The following is a 23,686-nucleotide window of genomic DNA, read 5'->3' on the forward strand; positions in this document are numbered from 1 at the left end:
ACAACATCTGGGTGTGTCCACTTCTGCGCGGAGGTTTAATGCGCATTTGCGTCGCCCGCGTTGATTGCGTCGCCCGCGGTGATTGTGTCGCCGGCAGTCGAGTTCGTCGAGCAGTTCAGCCGCCATCACAGCAACCTCCAGCGGCACTTGAGCTCCGGCTGCGGCATGGCGCGGCCGCCCCCCACCTCAGCGCGGCCGCCCCTCGTGATCGAGGTCACGACGACCACCTTCCGCGAGCTGGTGCTCGACCCGGCCAAGGTGGGTTCCCGCGGCATGGCCGGCGCCGGCGCTTACGCCCTGAGTTTTAACACCGGTCTCGTACGTTATGTGTGTGTGTGTGTGTACGTGGGGAAGGATGGCAAACTAAACACAAAGCAGTTATAAATAAATGAGTTTTCAATCTCGATGATTTAAAAGTGCGTAGCTCCAGTGGCTTCCTAATATCGGAAGGAAGACCGTTTCGGACTGCCACAGGAACACATCTGAAAGCGCTCGATGCGGTGAACGTCTTTGTTAGATGGCCAGCCAAAAGCTGCTGCTGCGAGGATAACCAGAGTTTGCGTGGTGGTGGTTTATGCTCCTTGAGGTTGCTATTGCGTAGATGCCGCTGCCAGCCACAGGAATGTGGAGTGGCTGTCGCCGGCTCCGGATTGGGGGGTGAGCCCTGCGCAGGGGTTCGTGTGAGCATGAGGACAGATAATATTTGTATATACGTGTGTATGTAGAACTTCTTTCGCACCGTACGTAGCCAACCGTGCTAATCGGAGGTGCGGGCAAAGATGTACGATTGATGTGTTTCACCTCGGAGCAGTTTAATCAAACTGATTGTCAAATATAAGTGCCGAGCCGGCACCGCTGACACCTGGGTTCGAATCCAGGCAGGCAGCTGTGACTAAACCGGGTTCTCGGGCTCAGCGATTCGATGGTGTCCAGTCGGGCACCGGCCGCGAAATATTTAAAATGCAACGTCGCCCATTTCAAATCGCGCTCCAATAAATTAGTCGCGAATACCAAAAACTGAAATCGCCAAACCCGCGAATATCAAGGGTTTGTTGTATAGCGGTTTCCTCGCTTTTTTCTCAGCTGTCTCCGCATCCCAATGCTGCTCAAGCGAGCGCGGAGTGCTGCACCGGCCGCTCTGAGCCAACGGGTGGAATTTCCACATTACTGGGGCAGGGGTCAGTCTATTAATGAGGCAGCCGCCCACTTGACTTCTCACAGTGGTAGGTCGCATCATCAGCCCTGGAGTTATAAAGGGCTGTCGGTTCCTGGCTGATATTTCAATTCGTGATCATGAGTTGAGAACGCTGGCAAGTCCACCTGGCTGCGTCTACAAATAGACAAAGTGTTCCCTTCGAAAACTCTTCAGTCTGGTTGTTACAAGCTGGGACGTGCCGTGGTGACGAGCTGTATGACCGACGTGTTTTGACAAGTCGCCGTCGGCGCTGCTGGGTGACGAAGCCGGGGTTTCGGGGGTCAGGGTTTGCGGAAGTTGGGCTGTGGGAAGGGTCTGCTGCTGCTGCTTTATGCCAGGTCCCTGGTGGCACTAGAACAAAAATTCCCCCAAAAATACAGGAAGGAATTAAATCCGCAGGCGCAGGCAGTGTGCCAGTATTGGGGCAAGGCTTGTTGTCGTAGGGCAATCCAAACAAAAAGACGCATATCCGGACAGGGGCTGGCACTCGGGCTCAAGAGAGGCGTGGATGTATGTATGTACGTTGAACTTCTTTTGCACCGTCTGTAGGCAACTGCGCTAATCGGTGGTGCGGGGGTTTAGGAATGCAGCCATTGCCCCACAATAAAGAACGGGGCACACGCAGGCCGAAGGCTTTCCCTGTACAGTCGTGAAGAGTTCAATTCTACGAGAATGGGCGCGGTTCATGCCTTGGCCTGAAGGGTTCCTTCGTGCGAGTGTGTATGTACGTGTATGTGTGTTCAGCTTCTTTTGCACCGTACGTAGCCAACCGTGCTAATCGGATTTGCAGGGGACAGACAACAAACCAAACACAACAAGCAGTTCTAAAGAAACGAGTTTTCAATCTTGATTTAAAAGTGCATGGCTCCAGGGGCTTCCTGATATCGGAAGGAAGAGCATTCCAGACTGGCCGCGGGAGCGCATCTGAAAGCATGCGATGCGGTGACCGTCTTTGTTCGATGGCCAGCCAAAAGCCGCTGTTGCTGTGAGGATGGACCGGAGTTTGCATGACGATGGTTTATGCCCCTTGAGATCAGCAAGGCGTTGTGGTTCATTTGTGGCGAGCACTTTGTGAGTTTGGCCAAAACGTCCCCCCATGGGGCATGTAATCATCTCCCCCCCCACCCCCATTCAATGAATTTAAATACAGGGTCACAAACCCATTCAACAATGAATCTTTTATGAATGTTTTTGTCTCGTTCGTGTACCGTCTCACTTGTAGTATCAGCCCTGTCCGTGATCTTGTTTGTTCTGCGTCATTAATTTAATGAGGCTAAATTGATGGTTTGAGTAGACTTTATAAAAAGCTTGCGTAACTGTTTCTCACACTTATAATAATGAGAATTAATTATTTATTCAGGAGAGCTACGTTCAGTCCAAGGACTCGTTGTGCAGCAGGGTCCTGCCACATCAAGATGTGTTCGGTCAATTTATGGGTGTTTACCGTGTGCTTGCCACTGTCCCACCACTCTCCCCAATTCTATAAATATACAGGAAAACAAGTGACCTGCTCCTTCAGTAAATAGTCCTTTGCATTTAAAATTGGTCCATAAACATAGGATTGCTCAAAGGCAAGAAAGGCCGAACGTTTCAACTGACAGATGATCAGGAAATGGTTTATGTTACATCTATAATGAATGTTTACATATCTCGAATACGGCTAAAATGAAAAATATATAAATAAATCAGCCACTGTGTGCATCTGGTTCTTCTGACACAGGCAGAGTGCTCAGTGCAGATGAAGCGATACGATCCGGGTTTAATGAAAATTTAATTGAGATTTAGATTGAACGGATAACGTATATTTTCATCGTGCATCTGCAAAGCCATTGGCATATTTGGTGCTTATCAGTACTTGCACTCCCAGCCGTAGGAGCAGTGGTTGCTTAACCATGATGGAGCCATTTCGAATGAATATTCCTCCGTGTGTTGTGATCCATCACCCCGAGCCATGCCTCCTGGACAGGCATCATTGACCGCGACGACGATGCGTGAGCAGCGTCACCAGTTTGAGCGCGGGCGGGCCCACGTGCGGTCGCGTTCTGGCAGCAATTTCACTTTTACATTTCGCTTTGAGTGTTTCCGTCCAAGTGGAGTGACATCTCGTTGCGTGGCACGGCGGACAGGCGGGTGGCTGAGTCGTCGTTGTCGTCGTCGTCACACGTTAACCCAACCGGACGTAGCTCTGCGTGGCACGCGAGGCCGGGCAACGGTCGGGGAGAGTCGGTCGTGCGCCACGCTGGCACGGCTTGGCGGGGGGGAGGAGTGCCGCGGTGCCGATGGGTTTGTGCGCGTGACGTGCGCGCGTCGCAGCTTTGGGCTTAGCTGATGAAGACCGCTTGTCTGAAACGGCTGTGCCTCACAGGCACTCGTGCGTGCACTCGCATGTCCCCCTGCACGTTGCCGACGGCGCGTGGTGTTGCGAGCGCTGAGAACGCTCCAAAGGGATTCGTTTCTCACTTCACTGCCACTCGACAAAACCGAAAAAGAAAACCAATCATCAATTTCCGGAGACACTCGTTGCCTCTGCGTGCGTTGTGTTACCGCGTTAGACGTTCAGTCCGTGGTAAGCGTAGTTAGGTCATAAGGCGGTCACTTTCACAGTCCGGGTAATACTACTAATAATAAAGCTTTCATTTATATAGCGTCATTCATGCTAATAGAATCCCACAGGACCCAAATCCTCTATACAGCCACTACCAAGTAAATGAAAACCCTACTAACGAAAAAAAAAGTAAAACTTATTCAGAACTGGCACCAAAACAAAAAGCACAGACATCAAAAAGTTCTCGCGACAAAGACATGAGTCCATGGAGTCTCAACATCCCAGACCCACAGTCCCAACTTCCCAACAAAGCCAGGAGACTGTCACAGGAGGGAGATGGGGGGGGCGGTAAGGTGCCCATGCAGAGCGTGCCGGTGGACACTTTTGAAAACCAGATGATTATTTTCTACCTTCACTGTCTCCACCGCCACCACCACCCCTCCCCCTCTCCACCGTGCCACCACCCTCCCTGTCTCCAGCATGCCATCACCATGACTAATGAACATATCGGTTTAAAAGTTATATTTACATGGAAAAAAAATGTGTACCTGCAATTATATCCTGATTGTGCTAAGTGGCATCACGTCATGAGACGAATAATCCATTCGGCTCTGTCGTGCAACCCTTTGGTGTTGGACACCGACCCACGGAAGTGGATCTTGCAGAGCTACCTCCCGGGGTCTTTTCAAATTTTGTACAAAAAGAAAAATAGAAAATTGTGCTTCCGCAATTTTTTTATTATTTTTGTCACGACTTGCTGCGGCGTATTCCCCGCGTGTTGTCCGTCCCCGGTTTACAGCGTGCGGCTCTTGCGCCTTAATGGTCCTGGAAGGCAGGAAGTGCCGCGCTCCGTGATTTTCTAAACTCCGCTACCCGCTGAGCCTCTCTCCTGCATCCGGTGGCTTCGCCAATTAGCCCCCGAAATGTTATTACGCAATAATTTTTTGTGGGCAATTTTTTAAAACTAATTGACATTATAATTATTAAAAGGAAATAATTGACCAAACATCGGCAATATAAATACTGCGACGCGTTGCAGCGAGTGGCACACGGATCATCATTCTTCACGAAACGGCTAGACGGTGGTTTCAAATACATCGTGGGGTTATAAATTGCGAGCGAATGAACGGCAGTGGCTCCCAGAGGTCGCCCACCGAGCGGGGAGGGCAGTGCCTTGCGGTCAAAGGCCACTGCCGACGGAGCAGAGCATGGAGGTCGGGAGTTCGCCTCGCAACCGCTGCAGGATCCGTCGCGTAGAAGGAAGCAATGGCTGGCAGTATTCGCTGGCATTGGCAAAGTCTGCTGGCATTACTGGGGTTGACCTCTGGAGGGTGGTTGGCTCGGCAAGAATAGGTCCGAACATTGGATTTGCCGTGAGGAGTAAGTGGTATAAAGTGGTATGCTGCACGATCGTCCGATTAGCCACGGTTGGCTACGTACGGTGCGAAAGAAAAAGAAGATAGGGTCCAGATTCACGCCGTGTTCCTGAGTTTTCTCCACCGTTGATATTGTGGAGATCTCATTTTGTCCAACAATATATGAAAGTGAGCAATGCCCAACTTGTGAATGGGGCCATACATTTTGTAGAAAGTAGCCGTTTTGACGGTTTATATTAAGGTGTGTTCATGACGTTTTTAACAATTTCAATATCTTGGACAAATGGATAAAAAGAGCAAGATTTCGTTTTTGTTTCCCTCTAAAAGTCCCGGCGAATGTGGGGCTTGCCTTAGGGAGAGACCCTCGCGGATCATCTCGGGTGAGAGGCAGTGGAGGAGTCGGTAATTTATGCAGCCCTGCTTACCGGTGGAAACTTCCACTGGAGCCGCACGAGGTGAGAGTAAATCTCGAGTCGTGATCTCAACGCGCCCCGCTGCCCATCGCTAATCATTTCCTCGTGGTTCATTCATTAGGAGCGGCGTCGCCATTAACGGGCGCCGCCGTGGGGGGGGGGGGTTCCACGAATCCGCGAGGCCGGCGAGAGGCCATGGGGGGTCAGCAGGTAACGGACGCTCTGATTCGTCGCTTAAAACCAATTCTTACGCTAGCTATGTGCGTATCGAGTTGTACGCACAGTAACACGTATTTTTTATGAAAACATATTAAAAAAAAATTTATTCGTAACGCGTTGCGTGTAATTGGGTTCGTGTGACCTCTCCAAACAAGAGAAGGCGGCTGCATCCACTGCGTTGAAAACAACTGATTCTCGAATCGAACCGTGACCCTGAATTGTAACTATTTGTCAAATCGCGAGCCGGAGAATCGTCACCTGCAGGGGTGCATTAGCCAATGAGACTCTTTTAGTGACCGGGGTTGGACTGGGTGGCGCAGAGGGTTGTTGCTGTGTCGGAGCACGTGGTCCAGCGCTCCTAGTTTAACTGGATTCTCCAGTGTGGTGATTTCATGGCCCTCAGCCAGTTGCCCATTAAATAACTGCATAAAAGATATGATGGAAAATTTAGTTTGCCAACCTAATCGTTCTTCTGTAGCCGCGAGGACAAAAACACGTCGGATGTTTGCCGTGCGGTGAGCTCTGTGGCGGCGGCAGCGGCGTGTGGGTACGAGTCATGTGACTTCATCTTCCAGAGACCGCTGTGTGAACACAGGATGGTGCACTGCTAGCTGCGAGAGTTTAATGCGGAAAGCTCCCTGGTCTTCTGACGTGACACTGACGGCACAATTCGAGTAGAATTTGTGAAATTTCTGAATTACAAAATCAAACATTGTCAAATATTCCACATTTAAACACTCGGCCCTTGAAGTAGCATCGGGCTGCATTGTTGACAATAAACCACGAGCGTGTTTCCCCTGGCGAGCGTCGGTGACGTCATTTTTGGATAAATGTTTCCCTCGGGCTTGTGTGCCGCAGTGCCACGATCGTGCAGATAGCCGGAGTGCCGGAGGTAGCCAGAGTCCCTGGAGCCGTGCTTGTGTGCCGTGTGCGGTGCCGTTGGGTTTTACTGTAATGAGTAAGGATAGCTAAATCTAAATTGGGTTCCCGACAAACGACCATTCGATTCGTCATGATACAGGTTCACAGTTTGGTTCAAACAATCAATCTTTTTATATTGTTCTCTATAGTAGTGAATTGTTGTGGCTCCAGTTGCTGCGGAGGTCACGTGAACCTGGCTTGGAGGCGTCACCTGAACCCTCGGTTCGGTCGTGACGAGCGGTTCAGGTAATTGAGGATCTCAAGTTACGGCAGCAGGCGAACACCGTGTTTCCAAACCGCTGCGTTGACCCATGCCTGACCCCAAGCAAATTGGACGTGCCGCACATTATTTGTGAGCAAAATAGCTCGCCCGTTACCCGTGTCTATCTGGACCGGGGGAACAGCGGATCGTTAATCTGCACAGATTCTGACCTGACTCTGGACGAGGGCTCTCAGCGGTCTAATCCCACGGAAGTTATTTTAAGTTATGTAACCATGTAAGCGTGGCATTTGGCCACTAACACGTTCTCCCGTTCAATTTGCGCAGCACGCGGTCGGAATATTAAACTCTGTAAGTGATCCACTTGGATAGGAAACGCTGTTTTCCAAAACCTGAATGAAGAATTTCGTAAAGCAAAAATAAACATAGCAGCTGTGGATGGCAGTGGCTGATCATGCTGCTGCCAAGCCAAGCCGGGTGATTGAGGCGACGCCGCATCCGTTGTGGATCCAGTCTGACGTGAGATGAACGGCTTATTTTTTAGCAGAAAAAAAAATACTTTTGTCCAAAACAAAATGTAATTTTCTCCCATAATTTGTATTATCATTTCCATGACTGTCAAGACACACAGACAGACGTGCACAGACAGAACAACAGCCGCCATTCGCCACCTAAGTGGCGGTCACATCACCAGCGCGCCTGTGCCAGGCCAGGTGCACTTTGAGGCCACGTGAGGTCTGTCGAAGGTTCGCTGACAGGAGGTCACGGGACAGACCCAGGTGCCATGAATTGTTCTTGTACTGTTTGTTGTTGTGACCTTCCTACCCGCCCCTACTGGACATCTCTGAACAAGAGCTTTTAGAGCTCATCGGATTCCTCCATTAGAAATACATTTTCTGATTCTGATGATGATTCTGACTGAGATGACTGGCAGATGCACCAGCTTTGCCCCCTACTGTGCCAACTTGCTGCATTGTAGCCTCCTGGTGCTCTTCTGGTTCTTGTGAGCGTCGCTCCTCCGCCCCCCGTTGTTGTTGCAGGGTGACTGCCACCAACTGCCCAGTAGCGTCCTTCATGAGCCCTCCTCCATAGAGGCCGACCTTGACACAGCTGGTACCATTCTTGGGCAAGTCCACTCAGTTCTAGATCCTGCTGTACCGCATCAGACCATCTCTTTTCTAGCAGGTGTCATGCCCGTTTTAGCCCCCTCTATCTGCCAAACAGAAGCTGCTTGAGCATGCGCTGGCTAGGCATGCGGGCTACATAACTCAGCCAACACAGCCTTGCCTGCTGGAAGATCTTGCCGATGGGAATGTGTACAGATCTTTCAAGGATTTGTGAACTCTTTACACAATCCAGCCTGGTTAGGCAGGCCAGCCTGAATGTTTCTAACCGGTGCAGATGTTCCATTAGAGGGGTCCACGTTTCACAAGCATAGATAAGGGAGGGCATAACTGTGGCCGAGGAAGACCCGCCGCTTCGTGTAGAGTGACAGACCAGGTAGTTTCCACACAGTTACGCAGCTGATGAAGATATGACGCCGTCTGACCTGGCGACCCGAGTTCGATTCCCGCTCACGGCCAACACCAGTGACGATTATCTGAACCGGTCTTGGGCCTCCCCTAGGTTGAATAGGCCTCAAATGAGTACCTGGTGCGGTGTGTAAATATCGCCACTGGGGAGACAAAGGCGGGCCGGGCTTGGTGCTGGCCACCCCACCCCCCTTGTGTGCCATGCTGGCCTTCATAGGTGCTTGCTAAAAGAACTTGCCCCCAGAGTCTGTTACAGGCTATACGGGGGATCTTTTTCGTCTTTGCATGTTTGTGCCGTTCTTGTGTAGTGCTGCCTACGTGACTGGACACACGTCTATTACTTGACTCGTACCGTCGGTATCGAGTCGTATCGATGCCAGGCTCGGAATGTGCTGGATGTTCATCCTGGGCGGAAAGGGACACCTGATTCTACATGATACCTTTGACCTGGGTCACTTTTCTGCTGAACGCTAATGCACTTTCTCGTGCCGCCATGAAGCTGTAACCATTTTACATGGAGCGTGTCCTCTGCACTGGCACGCCTATGCACATTGCAGCCGTGGTGTCGGCGCTGTTCCGCACAGCAACTGGGCTCCCCTTAGACTTTGGGTGGCACGGTTCCAAGACTGGTGAATGGCAGTCTTATTGTTAACAAATAATTTCGCATTAGAAAGGGCCAATTTGATTAATTTTTTGTTGGTGCACGATGATAATATGTCGGTAACGGTGTTTTTGACAACAACATCTGAGCAGGAAATCCCAGCATGCTTTGCAAAATAACTTTTATAACAAAGAAGATAATCATCTTTTGCATTTATATGGCGCTTAAAGTCCTCAACAACTCCAAAGCGCCTTGCGTCCCATCTCAAACATTCGAAGAGCACCCTCAGTGGCAGCTGTCCCCGTGCAGCGCAAGCTTGACTCGCCACCAAGCCCGCAAGCGGGCATTCGTCTGCAGGAAGTTAGCGGAGGCATGTTTACATCGCTCGCCGCTGGGCCCGGGGTCTTGAGAGCAGCAGCCCAGCACGAGCGCGGAGCTGGTGGGGAGTGCCCCATGGTGTTGCGCCGCCCCATCCTCACGGGGCGATGTTAACTACCTCACCTGGTACGCATGAGGTCGAGGCTTCGATCCCGACACTGACGCTGATATATTTGGAGTTTGCGTGTCTGTCTCTCTCTCATATGGATTTGTCTCCAGGACCTCCGGTTTTTCCCTTCAGATTTATAATCAACGTGCGTTTAGAGTATTTGGCTGCTATAAATGTCCACGTGATTAACCACTTCTCTGAGCTATCATTTGTGGTCAGGTCTCTTCTGAAAAAGAGACGTATAGCTGAGTGGGCCTTACCTGGTAAAATAAAAAGTTTTTTTTTAACAATGGAATCGCGACCCCTGTGACCCCTGTGAGCTGAGTCTGGGGGATTCAGGAGGGGGGGAGTTTGTTCTTCTGCTGCTGCCTATTGGCCACGGTCTCCATCTGCAACACGGCCTGACTCCTCCGTCCGCCCCGCGTGTTGCGTTGCGTGTGCCCCCCCCCCCCGCAGGATGTGCTGCTGCTGTACTACACCACGTGGTGCGGCCTCTGCTCCACGCTGAGCCACCGCTACCTGCAGCTGGCGTCACAGCTGCGGCACAACGGGCACCTGCGCATCGCCCGGTGAGCGGGCACGCACACAGCGCCATCGGCGTCCCTCTCCCCACGCCACGGTTGGCTACGTACGGCACGAAAGAAGTTCTACGTACTCGTGTACAGTTCGTTCTCCTATAACGCTGGTAGTTGCGTTCCTGAACAACACCTCGTCGTGGAAAAATCGCGTTGTCATAAATATTATGTTTTTCTGGGGTTAGAGCAACAGTCCGCGATGACACGTGATATGTGTCGGTAGGCCGAACAAAGACCGAGGCGCGTGGGTAGCATCTAGAAGCATCCAGCAGCATCCCGACGCCTTGCGTGATGCTACGCCGAGGCAGCCGTACGGCCGCTTATTCCTACTCGCGCGACGTAGTTCCGTTCACTCGATCGTGTTCTACCTAGTTCGCATTCGCGTTGTAAAAAAACATGTTGCCTAATACATTCATAGCGTTACATTCAATTAGCTTTATAAACACAACACGCGGCGTTTTAGGGGAACAGGCTTCACATACATCTGTGTCCCGCTTTGCTCGCTACTGCCTCCACTTGCGCAGTGTCGAGCCAGGTAGCTCAGTGGGCCCTTACCTGGTGAAATAAATAAATAGTTGTTTTCGTTTTAGTTTAGGTGTGCACACAAGAAAGGCGTCTCGAGCAGTGTTTAGCTCTCCAGCTGCGCTCATTCCGTACCGCATTGTTTTTGAACATCGTACTCTGTCTGCAATCCTTTCTTGACCGAGCAATTATCTCAAACGCCCCGCGGCTCTGCCGCCTGCAGTCGTGCTGCATGGGAGGTGCGGTGTAAATAATAAATGATGATGGCATTGACGACGACGACGATGATGAACGGAGCGTGATGTTGGGCGCCGGCCGGCAGTGAGGTCATTTCACGGACAATTAAACTCTTTTTTTTATTAAACCCCAGGCGTGTCTCGCTTAACGAGCGTTAGTTTTATTCCCTATACAACGAGCAATTTGAATTTAGCCCAATTTGTTCGCAAAGAAAACAGCAAATTTTCGCGTAACGAGCGGGGGGACCGATCGATCAAATCCGTCCCGGGGCGCACCAGCGGGCCCGCAGCTGTTTGTTTTCCAGCTGTGCTGCGCTGGGAAAGCGCCGTGTGATTGGGGGGGGGGTTGTGGGGAGGGCACTGTGCAATGGGTGGGCGACGGGAGGGGTGGGGTGAGCGGTGGTACAGCGGTTAGCGCACAGCGCTACGGACCCGGCGGCCCGAGTTCGATTCCCTCTCACGGCGGCCAACACTGGTGACGATTATCTGAACCGGTCCTTGGCCTCTGCTGGGAAGACTCGGACTCAAATGAGTACCTGGTGTGGCGTGTAAACATCGCCACTGGGGAGACAAAGGTGGTGCTGGCCACCCACCCCTCGTGTACCGTACCGGCCGCCTTCATAGGTGCTCGCTAACAGCACTTGGCCCAACAGTCTGTTAAGGCTGTTGTCTTTGGGGGGGGGGGGGGGGGGTTATGTGTGCATGCTCCGAGAGAGAGCGAGAGAGGACTGTGTGATTGAGTGGAGTGAGTGAGTGAGTGATTTCAACTATGTGGTTATAATAAGGTGATATCATAGGTTGTGGGGTGGGGGGGGTCTTGCACTATGGTTCGTCATGTATGGTAAGCGTTAAATGTTGATGGTTTATTACTTAATTTTCAAATGATACGGTAAATTTAATTTGTCATGTTCCAATTTTGGGGCTCAAACGTAGCAGAGCTTTTATTAATGTGCGAGCGAGTCGATGGCAACACGACGCTCGCTTACCATGGAACGTTTCTCTCACGTGACGTTATTTTAAAAAAATATCTTTTTTATTTAAAACAATTATTATTACTACTACGCTTGTTTACCCAAGAAAGTCTCAGTCTCAAGACTCTTTAGTCACGAGGGTCCTGCCATGTTTGTAGCAGTAGGGGGCGATGTTGCTGCTGCAGTGTGTCATGCCATTTGAGTACTAATTTGCAAGTAATATTTCAGCTTCTTGGGTCTTTTCGGTAAAGTAACGTAGAAGGGAAATAATAAAATAATTGCTTTATTTCCCTTCTACGTGACTTTACCGAAAGAACCAAGAATATGAATCCCCTGCAGTCACGAAAGCTTTAAATCGAAATTTAATATTTCAGCATTAAACTAAAACTATAAACTATTTTCTATTTTACCAGGTTAGGTGCTTTTTCAGAAGCGACCTGGGGCTATCACTAATGATAGCTCAACGAAGTGGCTCGTCACCACGTGGTAACGTGTAGCAGCAGCCAAATACTCTTAAACGCACGTTTCTAGATGTGTACGGAGGTGACCAGAGAACCTGGAGGGACCCCCATGCAGAACAAGGGTACGCGGTCAGGGGTCAAGGGTCAGGAGTCGGGGGTCAGAAACTCCGTACATTAAGGCGTCAGAGTCAGGAATGCATACCGTGTCAACCCACACGGTTTGACCCTGTATTCTTGTACAGGGAAATTGAGTTTTCAGGACCATACGGCGTACAGCCGTTTCAATACGGGCAACAACAAAAAAAGTGTCTTTGTTTGTGTCTCTCCCTTGTAATGGGACTTTGTAGAATGAACGTTGAGCTTTATAAGGGCACGGGGTGACCAATAAGGTCTGAATTGGTCTGTAATAAGGTAGGCACTGATAAGGGGTTGACAGGTATCGGAATCCAACCCATGCTCTTCTTGCTGCGAGGCCGGAGCAGCACCGCTGCCACCGTGCCGCCCTTGACGCAGGGCGAGTGGCCGCGACGTGGCGGAGATATTGGGGATTTCCGCGCATTGTGCCTTGGTGTTTTTCGCGTGCGTAGTGGCGTTACGTTTGTGGTCGTGGCGGCGTTGTTGTTTGAAGTTGTTGTAGTTGATTATGTTCATAATGATGTTGTTGTTGTTGTTGTGCTGCTGTCTGGCGTTGGCGTTGCGCTATGCCGGTGCCACGATACCACGGCGCTGTCCCCATGCCGCGTTGTTGTGCTGTCGAGTTGTGACGTCGCTGCTTTTGTTTTGCAGAATCAACGGTGACACCAACGACCTGCCCTGGGAGTTTGTGGTGGAGCGGTATCCGACACTGCTGCTCTTCCCCGCACACAGGTACTCGCCTACCCCTACACGTACCACACACACGGACACTCGCCTACCCCTACACGTACCACACACACGGACACTCGCCTACCCCTACACGTACCACACACACGGACACTCGCCTACCCCTACACGTACCACACACAGGTACTCGCCTACCCCTACACGTACCACACACACACACTCGCCTACCCCTACACGTACCACACACAGGTACTCGCCTACCCCTACACGTACCACACACACACACTCGCCTACCCCTACACGTACCACACACACACACTCGCCTACCCCTACACGTACCGCACACAGGTACTCGCCTACCCCTACACGTACCACACACACACTCGCCTACCCCTACACGTACCGCACACAGGTACTCGCCTACCCCTACACGTACCACACACACACTCGCCTACCCCTACACGTACCTCACACACACACTCTCCTACCCCTACACGTACCGCACACACGGACACACGCCTACCCCTACACGTACCACACACACGGACACTCTCCTACCCCTACACGTACCACACACACGGACACTCTCCTACCCCTACACGTACCACACACACGGACACTCTCCTACCCCTACACGTACCGCACACACGGACACTCTCCTACCCCTACACGTACCGCACACACGGACACTCTCCTACCCCTACACGTACCACACACACACTCGCCTACCCCTACACGTACCGCACACACACACTCGCCTACCCCTACACGTACCACACACACACACTCGCCTACCCCTACACGTACCGCACACAGGTACTCGCCTACCCCTACACGTACCACACACACACACTCGCCTACCCCTACACGTACCGCACACAGGTACTCGCCTACCCCTACACGTACCACACACACACACTCGCCTACCCCTACACGTACCGCACACACGGACACACGCCTACCCCTACACGTACCGCACACACGGACACTCTCCTACCCCTACACGTACCACACACACGGACACTCTGCTACCCCTACACGTACCTCACACACGGACACACGCCTACCCCTACACGTACCACACACACGGACACTCGCCTACCCCTACACGTACCGCACACACGGACACTCTGCTACCCCTACACGTAGCGCACACACGGACACTCTGCTACCCCTACACGTACCGCACACACGGACACTCGCCTACCCCTACACGTACCGCACACACGGACACTCTGCTACCCCTACACGTACCGCACACACGGACACACGCCTACCCCTACACGTACCGCACACACGGACACTCTCCTACCCCTACACGTACCACACACACGGACACTCTGCTACCCCTACACGTAGCGCACACACGGACACACGCCTACCCCTACACGTACCACACACACGGACACTCGCCTACCCCTACACGTACCACACACACACACTCTGCTACCCCTACACGTACCGCACACACGGACACTCTCCTACCCCTACACGTACCGCACACACGGACACTCGCCTACCCCTACACGTGCCGCACACACGGACACTCTGCTACCCCTACACGTACCGCACACACGGACACTCGCCTACCCCTACACGTGCCGCACACACGGACACTCGCCTACCCCTACACGTACCGCACACACGGACACTCGCCTACCCCTACACGTACCGCACACACGGACACTCTCCTACCCCTACATGTACCGCACACACGGACACTCGCCTACCCCTACACGTGCCGCACACACGGACACTCTCCTACCCCTACACGTACCTCACACACGGACACTCTCCTACCCCTACACGTACCGCACACACGGACACTCGCCTACCCCTACACGTACCGCACACACGGACACTCTGCTACCCCTACACGTACCGCACACACGGACACTCGCCTACCCCTACACGTACCTCACACACGGACACTCTGCTACCCCTACACGTACCGCACACACGGACACTCGCCTACCCCTACACGTACCTCACACACGGACACACGCCTACCCCTACACGTACCACACACACGGACACTCTCCTACCCCTACACGTACCTCACACACGGACACACGCCTACCCCTACACGTACCGCACACACGGACACTCTGCTACCCCTACACGTACCTCACACACGGACACACGCCTACCCCTACACGTACCACACACACGGACACTCTGCTACCCCTACATGTACCACACACACGGACACTCGCCTACCCCTACACGTACCACACACACGGACACTCTCCTACCCCTACACGTACCGCACACACGGACACTCGCCTACCCCTACACGTACCGCACACACGGACACTCTCCTACCCCTACACGTACCGCACACACGGACACTCTCCTACCCCTACACGTGCCACACACACGGACACTCGCCTACCCCTACACGTACCTCACACACGGACACTCTGCTACCCCTACACGTACCACACACACACACTCTCCTACCCCTACACGTGCCACACACACACACTCGCCTACCCCTACACGTACCACACACACACACTCTGCTACCCCTACACGTACCGCACACACGGACACTCGCCTACCCCTACACGTACCGCACACACGGACACTCGCCTACCCCTACACGTACCGCACACACGGACACTCGCCTACCCCTACACGTACCTCACACAGATACAGGGCAAGGCTGAACATCTCATGGTGATGCGTTACGCTATACGCAGACCAACAACGCACATCGTGTTGCAGCGCGTGGCCTGAATCCGTAGGCCTGACCCCGTAGGCCTGACCCCGTACACCGTAACAAAGAAAGTAGGAAAGTTAAACCCCTTGCATTGAGATGGTGACTCGGCCCAGGAATGCACTCCCTGGTGGATGGTGCCTTGTGCTCATGTGAACAAATCTTCCCACAATACTATCGTTTATATAAAATATTTAGGAGTAATACGTTTTGATGATTGAACGGGGTTTGTTTATTATTCAATATGTATGTATGTTGAACTTCTTTTGCACCGTACGTAGCCCACCGTGCTAATCGGAGGTGCGGAGGAAGGACAACAAACTAAACACAAAAAACTGCTCTCAGAAATGAGTTTGCAATCGAGATTTAAAAGCGCATAGCTCCAGTGGCTTAGTAGTGTCGGAAGGAAGAGCTTTCCAGACGGCTGCAGAAGTGCATCTGCAAGCGCGCGATGCGGTGACCGTCTTTAGTTCATGGGCAGCCAAAATAGATACTTGTGTATTGGGTAACTATTCGTATGAATATAAAAATCTGGTCATCAGGATACATTCTGACGATGTAAGCAAGTGCAGTCTCAAACTCTTATCGTCCACGCTGTCTCTCTACCGGGGACTCTATTCACGTGCTATGAAGAAGGGCCGTTGCCAGAAATGTCGCCGATTTATGTCCTTTTAAGGTCGCGTGCGCCGTGCGATTGACGATTGTGCCGAGTGGGTTGTCAAACGGGAGGGAGGGGCAGCCGCAGGCGGAGGAGACGGCTCCCGTGTGGGGGCCCCCTGGCCCTTTTGTCCGGGGCCGTCCCACGGGAAGTGTGAGGCCTCGCTCACGAGAGGAGAGACTCCGCACTCGGGTGCCGCGGTGACGGAATACGGTGTCCACGTCGTAGATTTTACGAGCGTGACACCGTTTATATAAAATATATATACTGCTTGTTGATATCACGATATGCCGAACCTTAACCTTTCAAACAACAGGTTAATGGAACATAATGGCAGCATTTTCGTCTACTCTCTCGGAGTAGAATGGAAGGTGTCGATATTTTGCTTCTTACGGAAATATTGGTGTTTACAGAGAGAGCCTTGAATATATTAGAAGAGGATGTGTGGATTCTGGGTGCTATCGGATGATGGACTGGCTTAGATACAATGAGTCATCTACGGTAGAAGTGGTTTTTTTTCTTCCATAAGTTCATATGCAGATTTTCTCCCTGTAGCGTTTTAATCGGGTTTCCCCCGAAACAAAAAGGCGTTTGAGTTGTGGTGTGAGAGTGCCCTGAATGTGTAATCTAACCCATTGTGGTGCACTCGTCTGTGAATGTGAATAGGCCTTTTGAAAACAAGAGGCTCGGAGAGCAGTTGCTGCATTCCTGCATGTGTTAACGGGGCCACGTGGAATGCCAGTTGCTGTTTTGGGAAACTGTTATTATGCCAAACGTGTAGAGACACACGCACACACGGTAACACCACGCGGGTCATCAAGCCGTACTTACCCCAGACCACCACCCACCCACCCACGTGGCCCACAGCCTCCACCTCCGTGAGGCCTGTGGCGTGGACAAGACGGTGGCTACAAATCCGGGCCACCCGAGTTCGATTCCCACTCACTCCCCCAACACTCGGTGACGATTATCTGAACTGGTGCTGGGCTTCCCCTAGGTCGACTCTGCCGCAAATGAGTACCTGGTGCGGTGTGTAAACATCGCCACTGGGGAGACAAAGGCGGCCGGGCGTGGTGCAGGCCACCACCCACCCCCTTGTGTGCCGTACCGGCCTTCATAGGTGCTCGCTAACAGCACTTGCCCCAAGAGTGTTACAGGCTATATGGGGGATCTTTGGGTGGGAGTTGTGTGTGCATGTTATCTGAACCGGTCCTCGGAGGAGGGAGAATGGGGCAGGATGTTGACCCAAGCAATCTTTTTTTATTTCAATCTCGTGAGAATGGGCCTGGAAAATATTTGTAGGGGGGCCTCTTAGGAATTGATTTCCTGTTGGTCATCTCTCATCAGTACGGATTTTCTTAACTTGATCAGAGTTCGAAATTATTTGCCTAAACAAAAATCGTTTGCATTTCTGCGCCCAGTTTTATTAGAAGCGTTGTGGCCTTGCTGACGGTTCAGAACCATTACGCGGTTGTCCGTCAATGCAGGCAGCGGCTGGGCGCTAATATCAGAGAGCACTTTGCTTCTAACTGCAAGGTCCGCTACAATCGACCTGTCCGTGTCTCGCCTACGCTCCGGCGTTTGCTTTCGTAAATCAACCTCGGCGATTTGCAAAACTTTACGTTGTCGGTACACTGCTGGATAACGGCCTCCCTGACCGGCGTGGTGCAGTGTTTAACTGCACCACGCCGGTCAGTGTGCTGCCTTTTTGTGCTTCCAGATGCGCTTCTGCGGCCGTCTGGAACGCTCTTCCTTCCGATATTAGGAAGCCACTGGAGCTGTGTGCTTTAAAATAATCATCTAGATTGAAAACTCATTTCTTGAGAACTGTTTTTTGTGTTTAGTTTGTTGTTCTTCCCCCGCACCTACGATTAGCGCGGTTGGCTACGTACGATGCGAAAGAAGTTGAACATGCGTACAAGGGGAGCCCTCAGAATCGGTTCAGATATCACTTGAGTTGCACACTGCTCTGACCTATCAGTCTGCTCTCTGTGGTTCGTGGCTTTGCGAGTTACGAGAACCCCCTGTGTAATATAATAACACTTAAGACAGTGTTGGGGAGTAATATGTTACAAGTAATGCACAACTGTAATCGGATTACCAATGGCAGACAACGGTAATCCTGTGTAATCCTATCGTAGCATCTAATCAAGTTACCGTCACTGGGAATGTATCGATTGATTTTTACGACTTGTATGATTTTTTTATCATAAAAAAATGGTTTCCAATAGTCGGTAGCGTAGACCGTTGAGAGGACCACAGCAGCCGGTCTGTGTTTTGGTCTAGAGTCCGCGACCGCCATGCCTGATTCTCCCGCAGATGTTTTCTCCCGAGTGCCAACCAGCAAAATCTCCCATTTTTGTGTCGTTGTTCTGTATTAAGCAGCATTTCGTATTGCGCAAACCAGCACGTGCACCGCTCGCGTGCAATCGTCGCGGTTACCGAGGCTCTCCGAATATAACTTTGACCTCACTGCGGTGGACAATTGTGTACCATCAGCATGTTGATGGGACTTGATGTCGCGCGATGAGGTGACATCGGCGATCAGAGAGAGGCCCGATTCCGAACCCACGCCGCCGCACAAGCTCCAACCAGGGAACGGTCAGACTGTCTGAGGTCAAATCAACCGAACATCAGTCAAGTTAACGTGAAGGCAGTCGTTGAAGGCAACGATGCAATTTGATGTTGTTAATTTAGAAATGTGAAATGTGGGACTACATTGCATCGCTTCTAAAACGTTCGGTTCTTGGGAATTGGAAACTCGAGTGTCCGCTAACGCCGCTGCTGCAGCTGCTGCTGCTTCTGCGAGCTGGTCCCTGCACTGTGAGCGCTTGCCAAGTATGTCACCGATCATCCAGCGCACGGACGCTAGGGGTTGGCGGATCGCGATGTCTGTGACGCTCCGAAAGCGACTGAACGGCGGTGGTGGCCAGGAGATGCGAGTGTGACAAACGGGCTTGTGAACCCATCTGTGCGGACCTTTTTAAGTATTTATCCCTTTGCAAGTCCAGATAGCTCATCAAAACAATGTTCCCGCAGCCACGCTTGGCTACGTACGGTGCAAAAGAAGTTCAACATACGTACAACCTTGCTCAATTCAACTCTTGTCCATCACAACCACTTTGATTGAAAACTACTTTTTATTTATTTAGAACTACTTTTTGTCTTTAGTTTATTGTCCTTCCCCCCCCCCCCCATGATGCACCTTTTAAATAGCCACGGTTGGCGACTTACGGTGCGAAAAGTTCAGCAGGCGCAGCGACCGTGTTACAATAAAAACAAACCGCGCCGGTCAGAGGCTTGCGACAGCGTCTCCCCGCAGCCTCGTGGAGAGGGAGGCTTTTTGCCGGGACGCCGAGCCAGGCCGAGCCAGGCCGAGCCAGGCCGAGCCAGGCCGAGCCAGGCCGAGCCAGGCCGAGCCAGGCCGCTTTCCCAACGCTGGCCCCGGCGTTTGGGGTACGCAGCAAATTTGGTGGTTTCAGAAAAAAAAGTTTTAAGTGAAAAAACAACTGTGTGTATCTGTTGGCAATTATCTAATTTGCAGTGTGTGTGCTACGAATGATCACATGTCGTGAAATCAAAACGTTGTTTACCCGAGTGTGCCAGTGTTTTCAATCGGCAAATTAGCATTGCTCACAGACCCATACCAGTGTTTAATAACAAAGAATTATTGCGTTGATGCTAGGCCAATAGAAAGGAGACCCGTACACTGCAGGCAAATACAAAGATCCCCCGTATAGCCTCAACAGGCTGTAGGGGCAAGTGCTGTTAGCGAGCACCTATGAAGGCCGGCACGGCACACGAGGGGGTCGGTGGCCAGCACCACGCCCGACCGCCTTTGTCTTCCCAGTGGCTATGTTAACACATCTCACCAGATACTCAATTGCGGCTGAGTCGACCTCAGGGGAGGCCCAGGACCGGTTCAGATAATCGTTACCGGTGTTGGCCATGAGTGGGAATCCAACCCGGGTCGCCAGGTTCAAAGCGCAGTGCGCTAACCGCTACGCTCCCTTCCCCCTTGCAGACACACATCCAGGCGTATTCTTTAGTGAGACTTGTAATCTTATTCTGCAGAGAGCAGGGCATTTGTCATTCTCGCAGCTATCCAGAGGTCACCGAGTTGACGGTTACGCCTTGCTGCATTGTTGTCTCTTCATTGCGATTGCAGACCGAGCCCAAAACTGACGCTTGGTTGTTACTTAGTCCTGTGCATTCCATAGCTTTGCATCCAACTAGGACCCATGTTCTTAACAAGATCCTCGCCTTTAAACATCAGGCAACTCGCCCACATTCAGTTGAAGCAAGCCCGACTGCTGATGAGACACTGAATATCGAAACCGTTCCAGTGTTTGCTTATTTTGAACCACTGCAGCTGAAAAGAGGCACTCCCAGAAGGGATGTGTCTAGAACGCACGTATGATTAATCTGGCGAGACATACAGCAGTGAGGCATTGTCTGCTTATTTTGTGACTGATTTCGGGTTCAGTTGACCCAGGGGGGAGAGGCTCTGTGCACTATCGCACCACGCCACAACTTCCCACTCGCACTTCCTCGCTCGGGGTTTCACTCTCGGCGTTTGCCACAATCTCGAAATCACGGCGGTGCGTTGCCCACCTTGCTGTATACACAGCCACTCGCTCGCTCAACGTGGCCGCTCCGTCACAGTGCAGCGCTCTGGCACAGCGCAGCGAGTGTCCTTCCGTACGGAGCCAAACGCGGCAACCGAATCTCGGCCGCAAATCCCGCCGCCGCTGTAATCCGAGCGCGCTCCACTCTCATTGACGTCACGCGGCTCGCTCTCGGGATGATTGCAACGCGTCCCAGGGCCTCCTCCCGGATCGCGTCTCGCCCGCCGAGGAGCCGTGCGTCCCGTGCGAGTGAATCACGGTGCCCACCGCGCTCGCCCCGCCCGAGTGAAATGCGCACCGCGCAAACGACTCGCACGAGTGGCGTTTGCGCTGTCCTCTCTCGCTGAAGAAGGCTCCGGGGGGGGGGGTTTCTTTGCAGCGTGGATTTTGGTTTTTGTTTCCGCCGAGCCGGGGATGGTAGACTGAAGACAGAAACATTCAGGAAAAGTGCATAGCTGCAGGACGCCACTGGAGCGATGATGTACTTTTATATCGTCTACATTGAAAACTCATTTCTTTAGAACTGCTTCATGTGTCTAGTTTGTTGCCCTTCCCCCGCACCTCCAATTCGCACGGTTGGCTCCTAACGGTCCGTAAGAAGTTCGATGTACATTGATACATACGTTGACGAAGCTTAACCATAGCGCTGCTGACGTGACAACCCTGGCGTTGTAAGAACGGTGCAACGTGTACGTATTTATTTAGAGACTTATTTTCTGCTTGGCGTGGTCTGCGATCTGGCACCAGCGAGTTACCGTTGCTCGGTGTGGCCACTTCCCGTAGACTTTGCTGAGTGTGGCTGCAAGTGTGCGATTTTAAGGGGCACGTGGACGCCAAATCTGTGATTGGACGCGAGACTGTCGTGGGATAGGTGCAGATGAAGTGAGTTGTGTGGCTAGGAGATGTTGACTACCTCGCCTGGTATACAGGAGGGCTTGGGCTTGGGTTTGATTTCGACCCTGACGCATGCTGTATATTCGGAGTTTGCGTGTCTCTCTCTCCCCGTTATAACGGCGTGCGTTCCACGCTATAACGGTGTGCGTTGTGCGAAAGTGTTCCCGAATGGAAGAGCCGCGTCATAGCAAACACGTGTTTTAGTGTGAACGCCACGCATGAAGCGGGGCCTTGTATCGTCACTTAGTTTGATATTCTCATCTTCAATTATTTTCGCCGCTGGTTTTGATCGTGCGTTCCAAACCGAATCACGGCGCCGCCGTATTCCAACGAGGTTCCAGCAGCACTCTTCTCCAGCAGTCGAAATTCCACGTCACCATGGCAGAGGCCGGACTCTCCATGAAACAACGGATGTTGAATTTAATTGACCCTGAAGGAATGATGGGCACAATCAGCCCCTGGCCATGCACGTAGATGCAGAAGATATAAATCTGCATATCCGCGCACATGAACGTCTGCTCCCAAACATACTCGACACACACACACACTCGTGACACGGACGTGAGTGTAAATCTTTACTTACGCCCACGTGTTTATTGTAGGGAAAACTAAATCGGATAAAAAGTGTTGAAAAGCTGTTGTTTAGTGGCTGGCAACACGTCAATCCACAGAACCCACAGCTAAACTCTCGCATAGCAGACTTCCCCTGCGGTCGACAGCGGCCCGGGGGAGTGGGGCACTGGGGGGGGGGGGGGCTGGGTGGGATGGTGGACTCCACGACTCTACGTGGCGGAGAGCTCGGGGTGGGGTGAAGCGTGGGCATCTCCTCGCGCAATTCGCCACCCGGCCCGGCTTGCCCCGCCAACCCCGCCCGTGCCCGCGCTTGTGATTACAGATAATTGGCAAAAGCTGTGGAGCAAAACGCGCGACGAGGGCAACACCACGCGAGTCGTCACGTGGAGCGCGTTAGCGGGCGCGCTTGTTTTCCATTCGCAGGTCACGGGGTGAGAGTGAACTCGGCTTTTCGGCGAACGTCCCCTCGGCGGCCGATCGAGAGCCGTTCCATCGCCGCCGCCACCGCCTTACTCTCTGCCTTGCCCTTCCCCGTTTCCTCTTGCCCCACTTCACGCCCCTCTCCCCGTGCCGTGGTCCCCACAGGAAGGACATGAGCGTGCGCTACCCGGACGAGGCGCCCTTTTCGCTGCCCGAGCTCGGCCGCTTCCTGGTGCGGCACGCGAGCGGGGCGGCGCGTGAGCGGCTCGCGGCCTCCACGTCCAGCGGGGAGCGGGAGCGGGAGCAGCAGCAGCAGCAGCAGGCACGGCCGCCACACGCACGGCTCGCAGCTCTCACCACTCGCACCACAATCACTCGCACCGCACTCAGGCCGCACTCACTCGCACCACTCGCACCACTCTTATCACTCGTGTAGCACTCGCTCACTCGCACCACTCACTCACTCCCACCACTCAGAGCACTCGCTCACTCACTTGCACCACACCCGCACTCACTCGCTCACACAGCACTCGCCACTCACACTCTCGACAATGCTCGCAGCACTAGCTTGCAATACCACTCACTCTCTCACTCATGCACACTCGCTCTCATTCACTCGCTCTCATTCACTCGCTCTCATTCACTCACTCTCATTCACACGCTCCCCCCCTCACACCCGGGGACGTAATCTAGCG

At 52.5% G+C, this 23,686-nt stretch overlaps 1 protein-coding gene across 1 annotated transcript in view; it reads left to right on the forward strand.

Annotated features, from left to right (window-relative positions):
* TXNDC11 (thioredoxin domain containing 11) overlaps positions 1-23,686 on the forward strand; it is a 46,960-nt gene that overhangs the window by 19,665 nt on the left and 3,609 nt on the right. The window contains exons 9-12 of the mRNA XM_078862644.1: positions 98-258; positions 9,966-10,078; positions 13,061-13,141; positions 23,157-23,313. Of these exons, the coding sequence (XP_078718770.1) occupies positions 98-258; positions 9,966-10,078; positions 13,061-13,141; positions 23,157-23,313 (512 nt within the window). The remainder of the gene's footprint in view (positions 1-97; positions 259-9,965; positions 10,079-13,060; positions 13,142-23,156; positions 23,314-23,686) is intronic.

The sequence above is a fragment of the Lampetra fluviatilis genome, chromosome 1 (assembly GCF_964198595.1).
Source record: "Lampetra fluviatilis chromosome 1, kcLamFluv1.1, whole genome shotgun sequence".
NCBI lineage: Eukaryota > Metazoa > Chordata > Hyperoartia > Petromyzontiformes > Petromyzontidae > Lampetra > Lampetra fluviatilis.